Source organism: Callionymus lyra, chromosome 14 (assembly GCF_982586985.1).
Source record: "Callionymus lyra chromosome 14, fCalLyr1.hap1.1, whole genome shotgun sequence".
Taxonomy (NCBI): domain Eukaryota; kingdom Metazoa; phylum Chordata; class Actinopteri; order Syngnathiformes; family Callionymidae; genus Callionymus; species Callionymus lyra.
Genome location: NC_141831.1, coordinates 25,269,565 through 25,285,632, shown reverse-complemented (window position 1 = coordinate 25,285,632; position 16,068 = coordinate 25,269,565). Strand labels below are relative to the sequence as shown.

The 16,068-nt window shown below is 41.6% G+C and overlaps 1 protein-coding gene across 1 annotated transcript; it reads right to left on the bottom strand.

Moving 5' to 3' along the window:
- Nucleotides 1-3,612: 3,612 nt before the first annotated feature.
- On the bottom strand, nucleotides 3,613-15,391 carry vps37d (VPS37D subunit of ESCRT-I). Its single transcript, XM_087807314.1, has 4 exons — nucleotides 15,157-15,391; nucleotides 13,024-13,195; nucleotides 5,904-5,986; nucleotides 3,613-5,076 (listed from the first exon to the last, which is right to left on the bottom strand). The coding sequence occupies exons 1-4, from the start codon at nucleotides 15,274-15,276 to the stop codon at nucleotides 4,552-4,554; spliced, it is 900 nt and encodes a 299-aa protein (XP_087663440.1). The 5' UTR covers nucleotides 15,277-15,391; the 3' UTR covers nucleotides 3,613-4,551.
- Nucleotides 15,392-16,068: the final 677 nt, after the last annotated feature.

Below are 16,068 nucleotides of genomic sequence, written 5' to 3'. Positions count from 1 at the left end.
ACTGCTCACCTGGACCAGCCACAACTTCTTTCCCTTCACAGTAGAGGGAGGAGGCTGCTGGGTTGGTCATTTGAGAAATATTGCACAAGAACGCTTAATCTGTTGGAGAATGGACATTTCAGTGAACCTTTTACTTTAACTCAACACAAAAGAATTTGAGTGCTGCTGCACCCGCTCGCCTCCTCACAGCAGGTCATTACCTCGAATCCTGAACATTGTTTTGTGACCAACGTTCTTGCAGACGACTTTGAAATGAAAGAGTGGATGTGTCTCTGGGAAAATGGATTAAAGTCTGAGCCACTTCTAATGAAAAGAGTGTGTGTGTGTGTGAGAGCAAGAGAGTGGTACTGGGGACACAACTGTACAATAGGTCTATTAAATACTTTAGACTGATACATTAACTCTTAAATGACCACAATACTGACTGAAGTGCAGCGTCCTCAGTCAGTAAGCCTCTCAATTTGTCTTTGGCAGTGAAAGAGCTGAGTCAGAATCTCTACTCTCACCTCTGATTTAAAATTGTTTTTTGGTTTTAGGTCTAATAAATGGCTCAAACTAATGTAGAGGACAAGATGAGATTGAAAAAGATAAATGATAAGGGCTCAGTGGAGGGGAGTCATCATGAATCCTAATGGCCTGATGCTCTGCGTCACATCCTCTTGAGGGACTATCAGGCTGAGTTTAGTGAGACTATTCAACTTCAATGAAAGATTTTACTAAGGGTGTTTTGTTGTAGGAAAACATTGTAGTTGTGAATATCGCTTTTGTTCTTTACACGTCTGCCACGAACAAGCGTAAATAGTGTATGGACTAATTTAATCGTTCTCGTCGAGGCTTTAATACAAAATGGACAGGATATTAAATACAAGCAGTATGGAGGGATATGGATGTATTATCGGGTGAAGTTCGTCAACTGGGCGCCTGTCCCTTCATTAAACATTTTTCCCTAAACTCTAAAAAGGAACAAATTACTATATCCCTACTCTTAGTAGAAATGAGGGTGAGTAAAAAAGTTAAGTCTGAAGTGGGTCAACGACCCCTTTAACAACACGTTGAACAAACCGGCATCCAGTAGAGGGCACCACAGCGCTTCCGTGTCTGTGCGTGAGAGTAAGTAAATACTGTATGTGTGTGAGAGTGAGTATATAGGCGTGTAAGAGTGAGTATAGAGTGAGTATACATGCATGCAAGAGTGGGTATATATATATATATATATATATATATATATGTGTGTGTGTGTGTGTGTGTGTGTGAGAGAGAGTGAGTATATATGTATGTGAGAGTGAGTATATTTGTGTGTGAGAGAGTATATATGTGTGTGTACACTATGTGTGTGAGAGTGAGTATATATACAGTATATGTGAAAGTGAGCATATGTGTGTGTGAGAGTGAGTATATATGTATGTGAAAGTGAGTATATGTGTGTGTGAGAGTGAGTATATGTGTGTGTAAGAGTGAGTATATATGTATGTGAAAGTGAGTATATGTGTGTGAGAGTGAGTATATGTGTGTGTAAGAGTGAGTATATGTGTGTGTAAGAGTGAGTATATGTGTGTGTGAGAGTGAGTATATGTGTGTGTAAGAGTGAGTATATGTGTGTGTGAGAGTGAGTATATGTGTGTGTGAGAGTGAGTATATGTGTGTGAGAGTGAGTGTATGTGTGTGTGAGAGTGAGGTGATCGCACTAACCACTGCGCCCCTCTGCATCAGAGAAACTGTATGCTCTTCTTTTAACCTCCTGGCACTTCTGAGTCAGGGGCTTAACATGGGGATACATTTGAAAGCATCTGAATATTTAGTTGCACCGAAAATACACAAGAACAAATATGTGTCAAAGGTTAGTAAGTGTTTACACTGTCTGGACAAATATTGGCGAGCTGGAGGACAAGTGGCAGAGCCAAAGGTTGCTGGTTTAAATCCACTGAAGGCCAACTTTGTGATAAAATTGTTGAAAAAGACTATTTTTAGAAGTTTCTGGTCTATTTTGGTCCACATGGAGTTGTTTGTGGATTTAAATTATGGCAGGAAGACTAGAAATAATTGTACTTCAAGAGAAAGAATCTGTGCTTTCAACTACTGCTCTACAACTCCTACAGACACACAATCTGTCACACACTTATTTCATAAAGTCAGTGACTCCTCAGAAGTGAACAACAGCATATTCATGGCTTCCATGATTTGTTTCAGCAGAAACTAAGATAGACCCACTCCTCTATAGGTTCTATAGGTACACACACAAACACTTTCTTTGAATTTAGAATATGCATGTGTATATTCACAATTACTCAACAATCCAAATCAAACACAGCTTTATAAGCAAGTATATTGTGACAATAGACAAATGATCTATTCTTTGCAGGCCGGCTACTTGTGGCTGTGGTGACGGAAGTGTGTGAACTTCAGGAGTTCGACAGCAGGGTGCTTGGAGGTGCAGTCGTTAGTGTAGAGCAGGGCTTCTCAACTCTTTGTTATGGCTACTATACTTTAAATAGAATAATTGTCTATCATTTTTAAAAGACAGCTCTGCATAACATGCTTCACCTCTAAACATTAAATAAAACAAAGAATAGATTCACCTACAACAAAGAATAACTTGATTAACATTGTTTTAATCTGTAACAGAAAATACAGTATTTTAAGTGCATCAATTTCAAAAATCATAATTTAAAAAAAAACATCAAATGAACTAAATATTATACCTAATGGAACTTCTGGTATCTTCTGGATCTTCTTGACTGCTGTATAAGGAATAGCCAAATAAGAGTCATCTTGGTCAAAAACACTCGCCCCAGCAAACTGAAATTTCTCAAGAACCACAAATTAAGTTACACTTTTAAACACATTCAAAATATTACAACTGTGTCTCTCATTCATAGCTTCTGAGTCATGTACTTCACCACAGACCTAATCGGGAGGTTGTATGCAAACTTTCAATTACCATCATGCATCGACATTAGTTCACATTATTTTAACTTGAGCGACCACTTTATATGGTTCCATAATAATGGAACAACACCTGTAAACAGGTCAGGACGCTCCACCATGGAGTGTCAAGGCATTACAAAACATTCCAAATCAATAGTAAACGTGTCCCACTGTCTTTATAGAGGATTATGAGAAAATGTTATTCACACATTGTGGGTATGTATTAAACCTACAGTTGCAATATTACAATGTAAACGCTTAGTTTCCTCATTTTTTCATCAACATCAAAATTATCACTTCTTTCATCTCTGCAGTGATGATGATTTAGGAGGTATAGGACTCAGCTGAAGACAACAGAGCACTTTTGGGTGGCTTTGGGTGTCTGATGAGGGCAGCTCTGCTGTTGGTGAAGATGAGATGAAGTATATAGGAGACAGGTGTACAGGCAGGTAGACAGACCGTCAATAGAGCTCTTGTCTAGCGGGCGAGTAACAAACGATTAGTAAGAAAGGGGATGAAAATGGATAATAAGATTGTCATCAAGATCTCCGTCTCACCTGCACATCAGAAACCCACTTGTTGGCATTATCCAAAATTTAAAAAGACATTAAGCAAATATACTATGACCAATCAATGAAATGTAAAGGTCTAGAAGCTCATAGTCAGCCAAAAGAATGATAACACAAGGACCAGCCTTACATGTTTTATTTGTTAGGAACAAAAACAACGAGGTTGAAAAATAGAGAATTATCATTGAACAAAAGAGCTCAGAAGGTCACTGAATTAATGGAATGTAGAAGTCGACCTGATCAGCCAACAACCCTCCGTCGCCCCCTGCTGGTCGACCGAAGAGCTCACCCCTGAGACGACAAGACTGCATGTGAGAAAGAGCCGGCGCCCAGTCACATCACCACCTGTCAGTTAAACCTCAACGCTCCATTGGTTCCTTCCCGAGCGTCCAGACCTTAGCTCAGCATCTGGGCACGGCATCTGCTCAGACGAGGGTCAGTCGTGCGCCACAGGTAAACATGACTTGTAAACATCATATGTAGTAGCTGAGATTGCTTTTACTTCTCTGCAAGTAACGGTATGTGCGCCCGGTTAGTCTCCATCTTGTCTGACAGGGCCACCATGTTAGAGGAGAACAAGTCCCTCTCTAGGGAGCAGGTGGACCAGCTCTTAATTTTAGCAGATTCCGCTGATCGGCTCGGATTAGGATCATGACTCATTATTAGAGAGATGATTTCAATGTGACTGGACACCGGCTGAAGGCATTTTCATGTAGCTGAGCAGCGAACATGCAGTTGTTCATCAAACAGCTGAAAAAATTAATCCGACCCATCGTGGAGTCTGGAGGAAGCTCGCCAACTTCATGTTAAATTCTCCCTCTAGAGTCAGAGAAGAAGCTTCATTCTGACAAAACGCGTTTTGAAGTTCAGAAACAGATTTACATGAATAAATAAACCAGTGAAGGCTTCTGGGTAACGTGTTGCACATCAGTTGGCTTTGATGATGAAGACGAAGAAGCTGCTCCTGCGATTGGTTGTGCTTCTGATGAAACATTAAAATAATAAATCTTTTCCATCCATCATCCTTCATGGCCTCAGTACTCTCTGATCCGGAGTCTCACCGGAACGGTGGCTCCGGCTGGTTCGGCCGGTACAGCTGCTGGACCCGGACAGGCCGTCCGGCTGCTGCCCAGCTGCCCGGTAACTGTCCGATGACTCGGAGTCCGACGGGTGCGCTGTGAGCCGGCATCTGTGAGGTCGGACTGAGGATGTGCGTCTGTCCCACCGGGCGGTCGGGGGGGTGGTTGCTGCTTTGGAGGTTGGGCGCAGACGGCAAGGACACAGGGTAATGGGGGAGCAGGATGGCTGGCGTGAGGCCGTAACGGACCTGGAACACCCGCAGAGGTCCCTGGGCCACAATGCCATTTGGCCGCTGTGGATCCTGAACGGAGTCCGAGTCCTTCTTCTCTTCCTGGACCTCCTCCTTGGAGAGCTTCCCAGTCTGACGGCCCTCCTTCACTGCTGCCTCCTGCATCTTCTCTGCTTGAGCACGTCGGATGTGATACATCTTTCTGGAGCTCTGGAAGGTATCCAGGAAGTTGTCCAGACTCAGGTGACCCTCCATAAACTTTTCAAGAAGCTCCTGAAGAGAAAAAAGACATAGTTAGAACACAATCGATTCCCAAATTGGGTTGAATAGTAGGAGAAGCAGGTACTGTTTAGTATCTTTCTATGAGGAGTTGTTCAAATTGTTGACAAAGGCAACCTCAACACAAATAGTGGCACAACACATGGATCAAAATCTCAAAGTCATACGGTTTCCAGAAAGTTATTTACACATCATTTCAAAATAACTGACAGCATCCATTAGACCTGGCCTTAATCTCAGTGTCAGCCAGTGCAGACAAGTCCAGGGGCCTCATGTATAAGAATTGCATTCATTTCCTACAAAAAAAAAAAATTAAAAAAAACAGAAAATGAAGCACAGAAATATTCAGATGTTTGTGCATGACAGGAATACAGGAACTTTGAATCCTACGTTGGTTTGGATGAACAAACAGCCAATCGGCCATTAACATGCAGAGCAGCCAATCTGAGCTCTCTTCTTTATTTTTATTATATCATATTTTATTATGTCACGCGATCTACTCGCAACAGCAGCAGAAGAACTAGCACTTCGCGATCTACTGGTCGATGGCGAAGTGCTAGCCACATCAGAACCATGCAGTGGAGCCCACATAATGTTTGTCAATAGGTCAAACACTTATCAATCCTCAAAATGTTTTAGATCAATTCCCTGCACAGACAATGTAGGTTGATTGATTTTTCTGGTTCAGCTGCTGAACTTTCATGTTGGGTGGAGGGATGAGTTCAAGCGATCAGTAGGAGTGCAGGTTTTACAAATATCCATTCAGCTACGTTGTATTTTGAGCTACATAAAAAATGTTTGTGTCAGTCGGTGAACTTTACCTCAGACTGGTCCTCTGCCCTTGTGACTTCTTCCTGCAGCAGGGTCTGAGCAGTCTGCAGACTTCGGCTATGGACCCCGGTTTCTGCCACAAAAACGAGAAAGAAGAGAAATCATGAGGATGAGTAAGAACAACCACATTGCTTTCTTTGGAACTGGTTTGAGCCACAGTAACGTTTCATCTCAAAAGGTTCTCTGCTGGCTCACGGTTTCTGCTGACATGAGGTAAAAATCACAGACCAATCCTGGTTGTCCAGACAATGTGCAGGTGCCTTAACTGATGGACCAGGAAATGCTGACAGCACCAGAAGTACCGTTAAAAGCCACTGACCCCTGCCGAGTAGAGCAGCTGGTGTGTCAGGGAAAGGGAGATTATTACTAGGGTGCCATCATAATGTAATGGCCGATCAATGTAAATCACACGCTTGAATGATACAAAAAGCAAATTGACATAAATATTAAAAACACTTTAGACCATGTGTGGGGCGCATCTGCCACACCCACATGCCTGTGAACATGTGGTGACCCGGTTGACTCTGAAGTGTCTACCGTCCCTGGAAGAGACGCATTGACCGTCACGCGACACCCCCCACGACAAACATCGGTTCAATGACTGGACACGGGGGTGAATGAAGGTCACAGGAAAGCCTGGAATAACTGGAAGCCCCAGAGGGGACGTCGCTGGCGTAGTTGGAGTAGAGCGTCTGCCAGATATCATCTCGTCTCCACCGACGAGCTGGAGCGACTACTCCCGCTTAGCACACTGTCACTAAGGCATTAATAATCCATCCTCCTCGTTTCACTGCTGCATCAGAGGAAAACATCCGCCCGGAAATTGTGACCCCACACGCTGATATTACATACAGGCAGAGTAATGAGAGGTGACAACCAACTAAACAAACACTCCCACAGCAGCTGGGACTGACCTACATTTAAGACCCCGCGGCCCGGGGGTGGGGTGACTCGTCCACAGTGGTCCTGATGGTGTAACACTTTATTATGGACTGACATGAGATAATGCGTTGCCACGGAGACCACTGAGGCCTTGTCTTCTAAAGAGTAGCGACAACAATTGACCACATGAGACACTCAATTTTAGCTTTTGTTACAAGAAGGTAAGTAAGTAAGTAAGTCATTTATTATCCACATTTAGAGTGTTTTCACTCAGTCATTGTTTGATTTCTAGCAAACAATTGACTAAGCTGTTCAGCCTCTGGGGCTCAGTTGGATCAAAAGAGCAGTAGAGCTGGATGTCATCAGCAAAAATGTGATAAGAAACATCAGGAAAAAGGGAGTCAAGTACAGCAAAAACAATAAAGGACCCAGAACAGAACCTTGGGGGACTCCACACATCAGATCTGCCGATTCAGACGTCATTCGATTGGCAGATACACTAAAACTGCGCCCAGAAAGGTATATGTTAATGTTAAGTATATGTTAATGGTGAGCCATTAGCAACAGATTGGCTTCTGCGTCTATTGGTTCCGATAGGGATAAAACTATTTACACCTAGTGCCAAGTATGTGCCAAGAGTCATTTGGGATTTTCTGGAAATGGTTTTGATGTGTAACATCATCAAGTTTGCTCAGCCACAGGGATCCAACAGCAAACAAAGAAAATCCGAACATTCCTCCCTCCTGCTCTCAGCTGGACTCGCACCCTCCAACAGTCCGACCTCTTCAGCCAGAATTGTTTCTGAAAGTCTGCGGTGTCCCACGGTGAAATAATCTAATCAGCCGTCTATAACCCCTGAAGCGCCAACTGTTAACATTCCTGAGTAACTCATATTTCAGGCCTCAGTGTGAAAACCTCCCTGGTGTCCCAGAGTTCCGGTGATTAATGCGACAGCCAGAGTTTGAGGCGCGAGAGACGGTACGAGCAGATGTATCCGACTTAAATGCAGAAACATGCATGTGCTCATTAACATGAGTTTGACTGTCTTTAAAAAAAATGAATGTACTAGCACCAAGCTATGCAAGAGTATTTATTGTATTTCAGAATGGAGTATGAAAACCGTTTTCAGCATTTTCATACAGACCAGAAGAAAGTGAATCCATTTTTGCTCACTGACAGCTTCATGAAAGATCAGAATTTTCTTTGGACTCAAAAGGCGATATCGGTCACAGGACATCTACTGAACTTTCTATAACAACATCCAAGACCTCTACTGAAAAAGCCAATTCTGTTTCTGCTTTGAAAAGGTTTTAAGCACAAAACAAGATGTTATGTTTGTATCTTTGTTTGCAACATGAAAACAACAAAAAAAGTATACATCTTAAACTGGATAACTAGTTTTCACATGCATGTGTTTTGTTGTTGTCACATTTACAGACACTAGTGAACTACTGTCTCAGAACAGGTTCACAGTCAAACAAATTAAATGTTTCACGCCCGACCTGCCGCCTTCTCCGGTTAGGAAGGAAATCAATCGATGAGTGCCAGTGAGCGGCCAGGAAAACAATTTCCCGAAGGAGATCTCCAGAGGGATCGATAAAGTCTATCTATCCATTCGTTAAATACACCATAATCTCCTTTATTGTTACCAAATATCTGTGCTGATTTCTTCTAAGAGATCAACTGAGGCGCCGTCATTAAAGTGATGACAAGCATAAGCGTCGACGTGCACACACAAGTTCATGACACTACAGAAGGGGACTAAATTCCATTCTTATCCTCCTGCAGGCTGCCAACACGACTCTGCTTCAGTAGTTGACATTTGAACTACTTGATCTTTCAGCAGAAACGGTCACCCTCTGGGGGGGTGCTAGTGAGTAGGCTCTCATCAGACTTAGAACATAATGTAGGGGGACAAATCTGCTGATCGATGTTTGATTTCTAGGAACTGATCTCTTGCCCTACCAAATCCCCACATACTCTTCTTTCAAGACATTTCAACATTCAAGATTCCCAGCGCCATTGCTGCAGCTCTGATGGAGTGTGGTGAACATAAATCCCTGCCTCCAACAATACAAGAGAATTCTCAGATTAACTCTTATTTACAGGCTATAGATACACACGTTTCTTCAATGTAACCATTAGCATGGTGGAACTTTTCATGAACAAATTGCCAGGAGATCAATCCAGGGTCTGCATCTTAATCTTCGCCAATGCATTTTCAACGAGCTGATTTAGCATTAATGCCTATTTTACTTGACTAGTATTTCCATCAGACAGGCTGATGTGGTTTTCAGGTCTTTTTTTTAACGGTTAAATTGTTCCATTGCCAGCTTCAGGTCGTGTATCTGGCATCAAGTTGTAAGTCATCAAGAACCCTGAGAGACGTGCATCTTGAGCTTTGACGATTTTGTGCTGCAATGCTTAAGATGCTAATATTACGATCAAAGAAAGACCCTGAAATATGTACAAGTGGCTGCTATTGACATCAAATACACAACTCTAGACTAAAGACTCACATATGACACCATCATCGCTCCACCATCCCTTAAAGCTGCTCCGTTGCTTAGAACATGAATCTCCCTGAACAAAAGATCTGAGCCGTCAGTCTTTCATAAATGAGTAACTCTCTCGTTTGAGTAACACAGAGGTCTCTCTGATCTTCTCCATCTCTAGCATCTAAAACGACTCGTCGGATTGACGACCAGAAACCTTGTTCTGCCATCGGGCAGCAGGAAGTGAGCTGTGGAGGGGAATAATTGCTTTCATGTTTGAAGTGCATAAATCATACATCCCATAATTCTGTCCAGGTCAGAACACCCCTCCATCATCATCCAGTTGAGACAAGACTTTGGTAAACACAAAAAAACCCAGCAGATTATTAAATCTCACACTGCTCCTCAAGGCTATTTTTTAGCAACATATCTCCAAATAATTCTTAAGAGGTCAACCATCAATCTATTCTCGACGGACAGTTGAGACATATCTCCAAAAATGTTCTTGGCTCAGAGTTTTAATGATACTTCTTAAGCCTCTGCATGACTTCAAGTCGGGGAACAGTTGAGCTCAGTCCACGTTGAGCTTTTCCCACTTCATGCTGGCCATTATGTTATGTTATGTTATGTTATCCTATCCATCCATCCATAGCATATAATATCGCATTCTACTTTTAAGAAAGTTAGTGAGTATCTTTGAACAACAAGGGAGGTAAATAAGAACCCTTTGTGCAACCATGCAACATGAATGACTGAAATGGTGTACAGTGCACCATTTAATTGAAAGTGCCTTTATTACAACCCATAAAACATTTGTTATTTTACTATGCAGGACTCTCTACCTTATCAATCCAAATCTATATATATATATATATATATATATATACATTTAAATAAAAATAATATTTAAAAAATAGATTTTTAAAAGGAGTAGACCGGAGAACCTCCTGTATCTGCTGCAGCCACTTCAGTTCAATGGTGTGTTGAGGAAGTTAAACTTGGCCAAAAGACTAATGATGAAGTCAAGATTCCCAAGTCGGGTTGGAAGTTCGTCACCATACAGGTGTTTACACCAAATAGGAATCAGATGTTGATTAAAAACATTAATTTGTTTCTTTTTATATTAGATATTGTTGTTCCATGTGTTTTTTAAAAGCATAAAAACCCTTACCTTAACACAGACAGATTTAGCAGACATTTCAAATGATCACTTGATTAAAAGGTTATCTTTCATCACAATTAAATTAAGCTGTACAGGTCAACCCTACACACTAATGAATACAGAACAAATCTTTAGATAGTAACAGCAAATATCTGCTCAAGGTCAGGATCTGCATAAAGGAGGAGATAAGTGGAGATGCACAGATTGTCTCTGAAAAAGGTAAACTTCTTAACTTTCCATAACTGCCACATGACCCAGTTATCTTAGGAGTCCATTGTTGAGAGTTGCTGTCCAATAGTACAACCGACCAGAGGCGTTTATCTGAACATTAATACTCATAAGAACTTCTCTCTTAGCAGTTAAAGAAATATCTAAATAGATCTCTGCTTTTGCTCTGGGCCCAGGATCATGTTTGTTCGTCTGACTTTGCATATTTCACTGCACACTTTCTCTTGAACTAATTCCTGTGTCTGTGTCCTTCTTTACCAAAGCTATGTATCAATACTTTTTAGCTTTTGTTATTCTCTGTATTGTTAGAGTAGTTTGATATTAAGGGATTCAGTATCCGATGCATCGAATGTTGAGGGACTTCCTTTTGGTAAAGCAACTTCAATTAACCCCGGAGCCCAAGTTGGTGTTGAAGGCCTCATGGATTGAGTGATCTACCAGCCAGTTCCGTGTCTTTAGTTCATGGCTAAGCAAAGGTAAAAATCTAATATTTTCCAAAAAGTACGCTGGAATTTTTTTTTTTATACATTTGTTCTACCACGTCTACTCCATGTTCAACGGAACCCCATATTACTCGCATATTTTTAAACAACATTTTAAAAACGTTGAAAGTAATGCATTAAAATGTAAACAAATATTCATACATTTACAAAAAACAATATTTATTGGGGCTACTTGCTTTGTGCTATAGCCATTATAGGAGGAGCTACAGCACCACCCATCACTCCCCTGGTACCGCCTCTGATGGGAGAACTAATGAAATGTCTCCAGCAGTCGTTGGACACCAGACACTGATGGAAGTTGTGTGGAATTTAAGACACCCCCCACCCCCAACCCAGCAAGTGAAGCAGGATGGGTGGCGCCAGCTTCCTCTTGTCAACATCTGATTCCCATTTGGTGTAAGCACTTGCATGGTGACGAACTTCCAACCCGACTTGGGAATCTTGACTTCATCATTAGTCCTTTGGCCAAGTTTAACTTCCTCAACACACCATTGAAGTGAAGTGGCTGCAGCAGATACAGGAGGTTCTCCGATGTACTCTTTTAGAAAATCTTTTTCCTGGTTTGATCTGTCGTGGTGAAGAAGAGCTGATCCAGAAGAAAACAATACATTGAGAAGCTGGTCATTTCACTGAAAATTGTAACTTTCTAGACTATCTGAGAAACAAAAGCCCTGTCATGTAGGAAAGACTCAAAGTAAAGCCTCCACTCCTCCACTGGAAAACAGTTGATATTTGATGTGTGAATGGAATTCAAAGGGAACGGAACATCATATTCTTCTGCTGCTTAAAAACTTTCTGAAGCAGCTGACATGTGAAAGGAATGTGAATCAGAACCTGAAAGTTCTGATGTGGACAGTGGACTTGAGGTTCTGGATCATCTAAACATTTGAAAAGCCTCCTGAGGTGGCTGGTCTTCGTCCAAGAACAACTCACTGGCTGAAATATTCAACACTTGAAACTTCCTGCGACTCGCAGCGCAGCAGGATTTAAACAAACACCCGACTGTAAGGAATCTGAAGATTTTGCTGTCACCATCGCGACTCGGAACAAAGACCGGGCACTTTGTAAGTCGCTGCAACCAAGTCTCCCGCGGCTCATCCTCTGCTCCGTTTAGTTCCCACGACCAAGACGCCACCATGCTGACAAGAATCTCAGAGTCACTCGTCAAACAAGAGGTTTTCTCATCTTCATCTGTAAGTCTGAGCAACAAGCAGACCTTTATTTTAGATTATGATTCACTACATTCAAACATTTGGGGGGCAATATTGCAGAGGGGGTCTTGAGAAATTTAGACACGCGACAGTCAATTTCAAGATATGAAACACCCATTATATACCGAGTTTTATTTATTTAGGTCATTATTCTCAACAAACCCATGAGTTCAATATTTGACAAGAGAAATGGGCTACGGAGTTGTCACAGTCGTGGAGTTTCTGCACGGAATTTTTTTAAATAATGCTCCGAAATTAATCGTAACATGACTTCCTGCGGTTGTGAGTTTCCTTGACGACAATGTCAACACATCACACTCTGATCCTTCTTTTCATTCTTGCAGTAGTTTTGGAGAATGCACTGACACTTTTAAAGATTTAAAATCTCAATGTTTTGCTAAAAAAAGAACTTGTCTGGCGATGAAATGAGTGCATTAAGCTGTTTTATCTTCAGATCATTCCGATTTGATCCATTTTGATCTCATCATCAGACAAGTTTTTATATATCCGTGTTATAATTGATTTGACTCCATCTGCCTTACTCACGTTCCTCTGAATTACATATCTTTTCCTTTTCGTTTAGTTCTGCTTCGGCCCAGAACCCTGAGACATTAGAAATGTGGACTCACCCATGCGACTCTGCTTCCCATTGCACACTTTTGCCAGGCAAGACAGTTCCCGGTACTTCTCCGCCAGCTGGACTTTTCCGTGATTGAGGCGAGGTTGCCTGGCTAGACTTTCCTCTGCCAGAGTTCTGTTGGAGCTGAGCAGTGACTCGTGCTCCACTTGAAGTTCCTGAAACTGAAATTACAAGACTTTATCATTAATTCTTTAATTTATTAACAGATGTACATCAACAGAAGTTAATTTCCATTATTAATGTAAATAAAATGTACGGAAAATATAATTGTATTTTTCACAATTATTTTTTATAATGATTATAGTCAAGTTAAAAAGTTGAAACGAGAAATTAATTTTGAAAAAGAACAATAAAAATGTATACACAAAAAAATGAAAATTGTATGATCAGGGGTTAACGTTAAATAAATATTTACTAAGACTCAAAAGAAATAAATAGTTTTGAAAAATTGATCTAAAACTCGACTGAGCCGGTGAGAGAACTGCTCTAACCCCTCCTCAGCGTTTCCTCTTTGCAACATGTGTAACAATGACCAACCTCAAAATGATGTACAGTCGGTCTAAAACACGACGTGAGTGACCTGGGGGAGGGTTGGCATCCCTGGGCCAGCTGAGGAACATTCATTATTGATGAAGCGGTGGATGAAGCAGACCGGAATAATCAACTGCTTGTAAGGAAAACCTTTGTTTCAGCAACATCTAGACACTCACTTCATGTGTCACACCTTATCTCCCTTCAAGGAAACGTCCCGATGTTGGTCTCAGAGTGGACGATCATGAGAGTCATGTGTCCAACTCAAAGGGCAACACCTGGTTTTAAAAAGTGAACCCACGGTGGAAGAGGAAAAATGCTGTTGTTAAAACACATTTTTAAATAACGTCTTGCACGCTCTGCATTTCCAAGACCACCGCGATGGGTCACATAGGGAAAACCACCCAATTAAATACCCACAATGTTTAACCATCTACTTCTCAAAACTTTCCCAGGATGACTCAAGATAAAATGCTCAATGGCTGCCTGACAGCAAAAACCAGGTGTTCAAACAGACCATCCTTGAATGTAAACTGACCGCACAAGAGGAACTTACCTACTGTTACTATAGAAGCAGACAGTAGGAAAACAGTGACTGAAGCCGCCAACGACACAGGAGTATATCGCTTTTCAAATCGAGCCGAGTCGGATCAGGTAAAAAAGTCAATTACCATCCACGGACATGAAGGCTCACGCTGCATGAGTTGTGTGTGACAACACCTTGGTTTAGAAAACCACATGGTGATGCTGAGCAGGAAATTAAACTGCCAGCTCAGGCTGTCAAAGCTCCAATGAGAGAAAATCTCTGCAGAGAAACAAACATGAAAAAAATGTCAACATTGGAGCTCATTCTCCCACATATGTGAGGGTTTCTGTTTCAGTGACCTCCACATTGTGTGTGTGTGTGTGAGACATTGAGACAAAGAGGCATGACAACCCCCAGCCCGCAAGGTCACCATGGAGCCCACAAACGACCACCCTTGGCAGAGGGAACTACAGTAACTGACCAGAGACAGAAGGAGTGGATCTGATCAGTTACAATTGATCCGTTTGTTCAGAGTCCATTTACTTCAAAACAATTGATCGAGGAATAAGGAGATTAATGGGACTGAGCCCCAACACTCTGTTAAAAATAGAGCCTCATATTAGGAAAAAAGCGATCAGTGAATTGACTTAAGTTGACCTGCTGACCTCGAAGGTGAAAGTGAGTGATTTAAAAACAGTGTCGGGTTATGTGCATTTGAAATGGATTAAAGTTAAATTTTATAACACACGTTTTTACTTTCCCTCAATTCATTTTGGAGTTAAGTTTTCCGTGGAGACTGGATGCTCTGGAACTCACGATGAGTTCGGTGACAACTGGACTGATGTCTGATCACAATGAGGTGTCGCTCGAGCGCAGAGCAAGAGTGGGGGTTTGCACGTTAAATCCACCAGCGCCACGCAGACACGTCGATTTTTACCAGGGTTAGGGTTTCAAACGTGAGTCCAACCCAACGAGGATGGTGTGAAAGACGCGGATCCGTGGTGAGGTCGAACAAAAGCGGGGGTACCAGAGCGTCCGAACTCGTCGGTGCGGAGCGGAACCCACCTTCTCGTTCATGCGGATGATTCGGTCCATTTTGTCGTCGTCGTGCAGAAGCTCTGTGAGTTCTTCTGAACTCAGACTCCTGTATCCGTCCGGAACGACGGGCTCCTTCAGGATCGACATCGTGTTGCGGGTGAAAAAACGGTTCGGGTCCACACGGACGGTCACATCTCTGTCATCGGAATGTGAAGCAGCTTGACCGCATGCGGCGTCAAAGAGACACCGTTCGCTGTGTTTCCGGTCTGCGCCTCCAAAGTAAAAGAATGGGAACGGAAGTCTTCCTAGTGATGACTATTGTGACATGCTTCCGCCACAGCTCGTCATGTCATGACAATCAAACGATATAGGTTTACTTGTTTTATAATAAACATATTAAAAGAGAATATTCATATTTATATTTTGAACTATTTCCAATTGTTTGTTACAAATAAATAGCAGTCGACTCAAGGAGCTGCGGCCAAATCCAGCACACAGTCATTTTTTATACAAGAGCTTCAACAGTTTCTCAAAATGTAAATGAATTGTGTTTTCAAAAGATGTTCAAATCTAAATAAGCGATCTGGATGTTCTGTTCTATGTTAGTCTTTGTTGTTTTTCTCTGATCTATGTTCTTTGTCTTTATCTTTAGACTTAGATTGTGTCATCTTGTTCTTTCTCTTTATGTTCTTGTTCTCATTTTATTTTTGATTTATTTTTATTTTTCATGAAAAATTGCTGTATTTTCTGTGGCTATTGGAAAAAAACAATTTTTAATAAAATTTCCAATAAAGTTTTACCTTACCTTACATTGCCTGCAGTTGATTCAGAACTCTGCAGCGAGAATTCTGACCCACTCAAGTAGAAGAACTCACATTTCTCCTTCAAACTCTTAACTAGTTTCTTTCAGGATCATTTTAAAATTCTGGTTCTTACTTT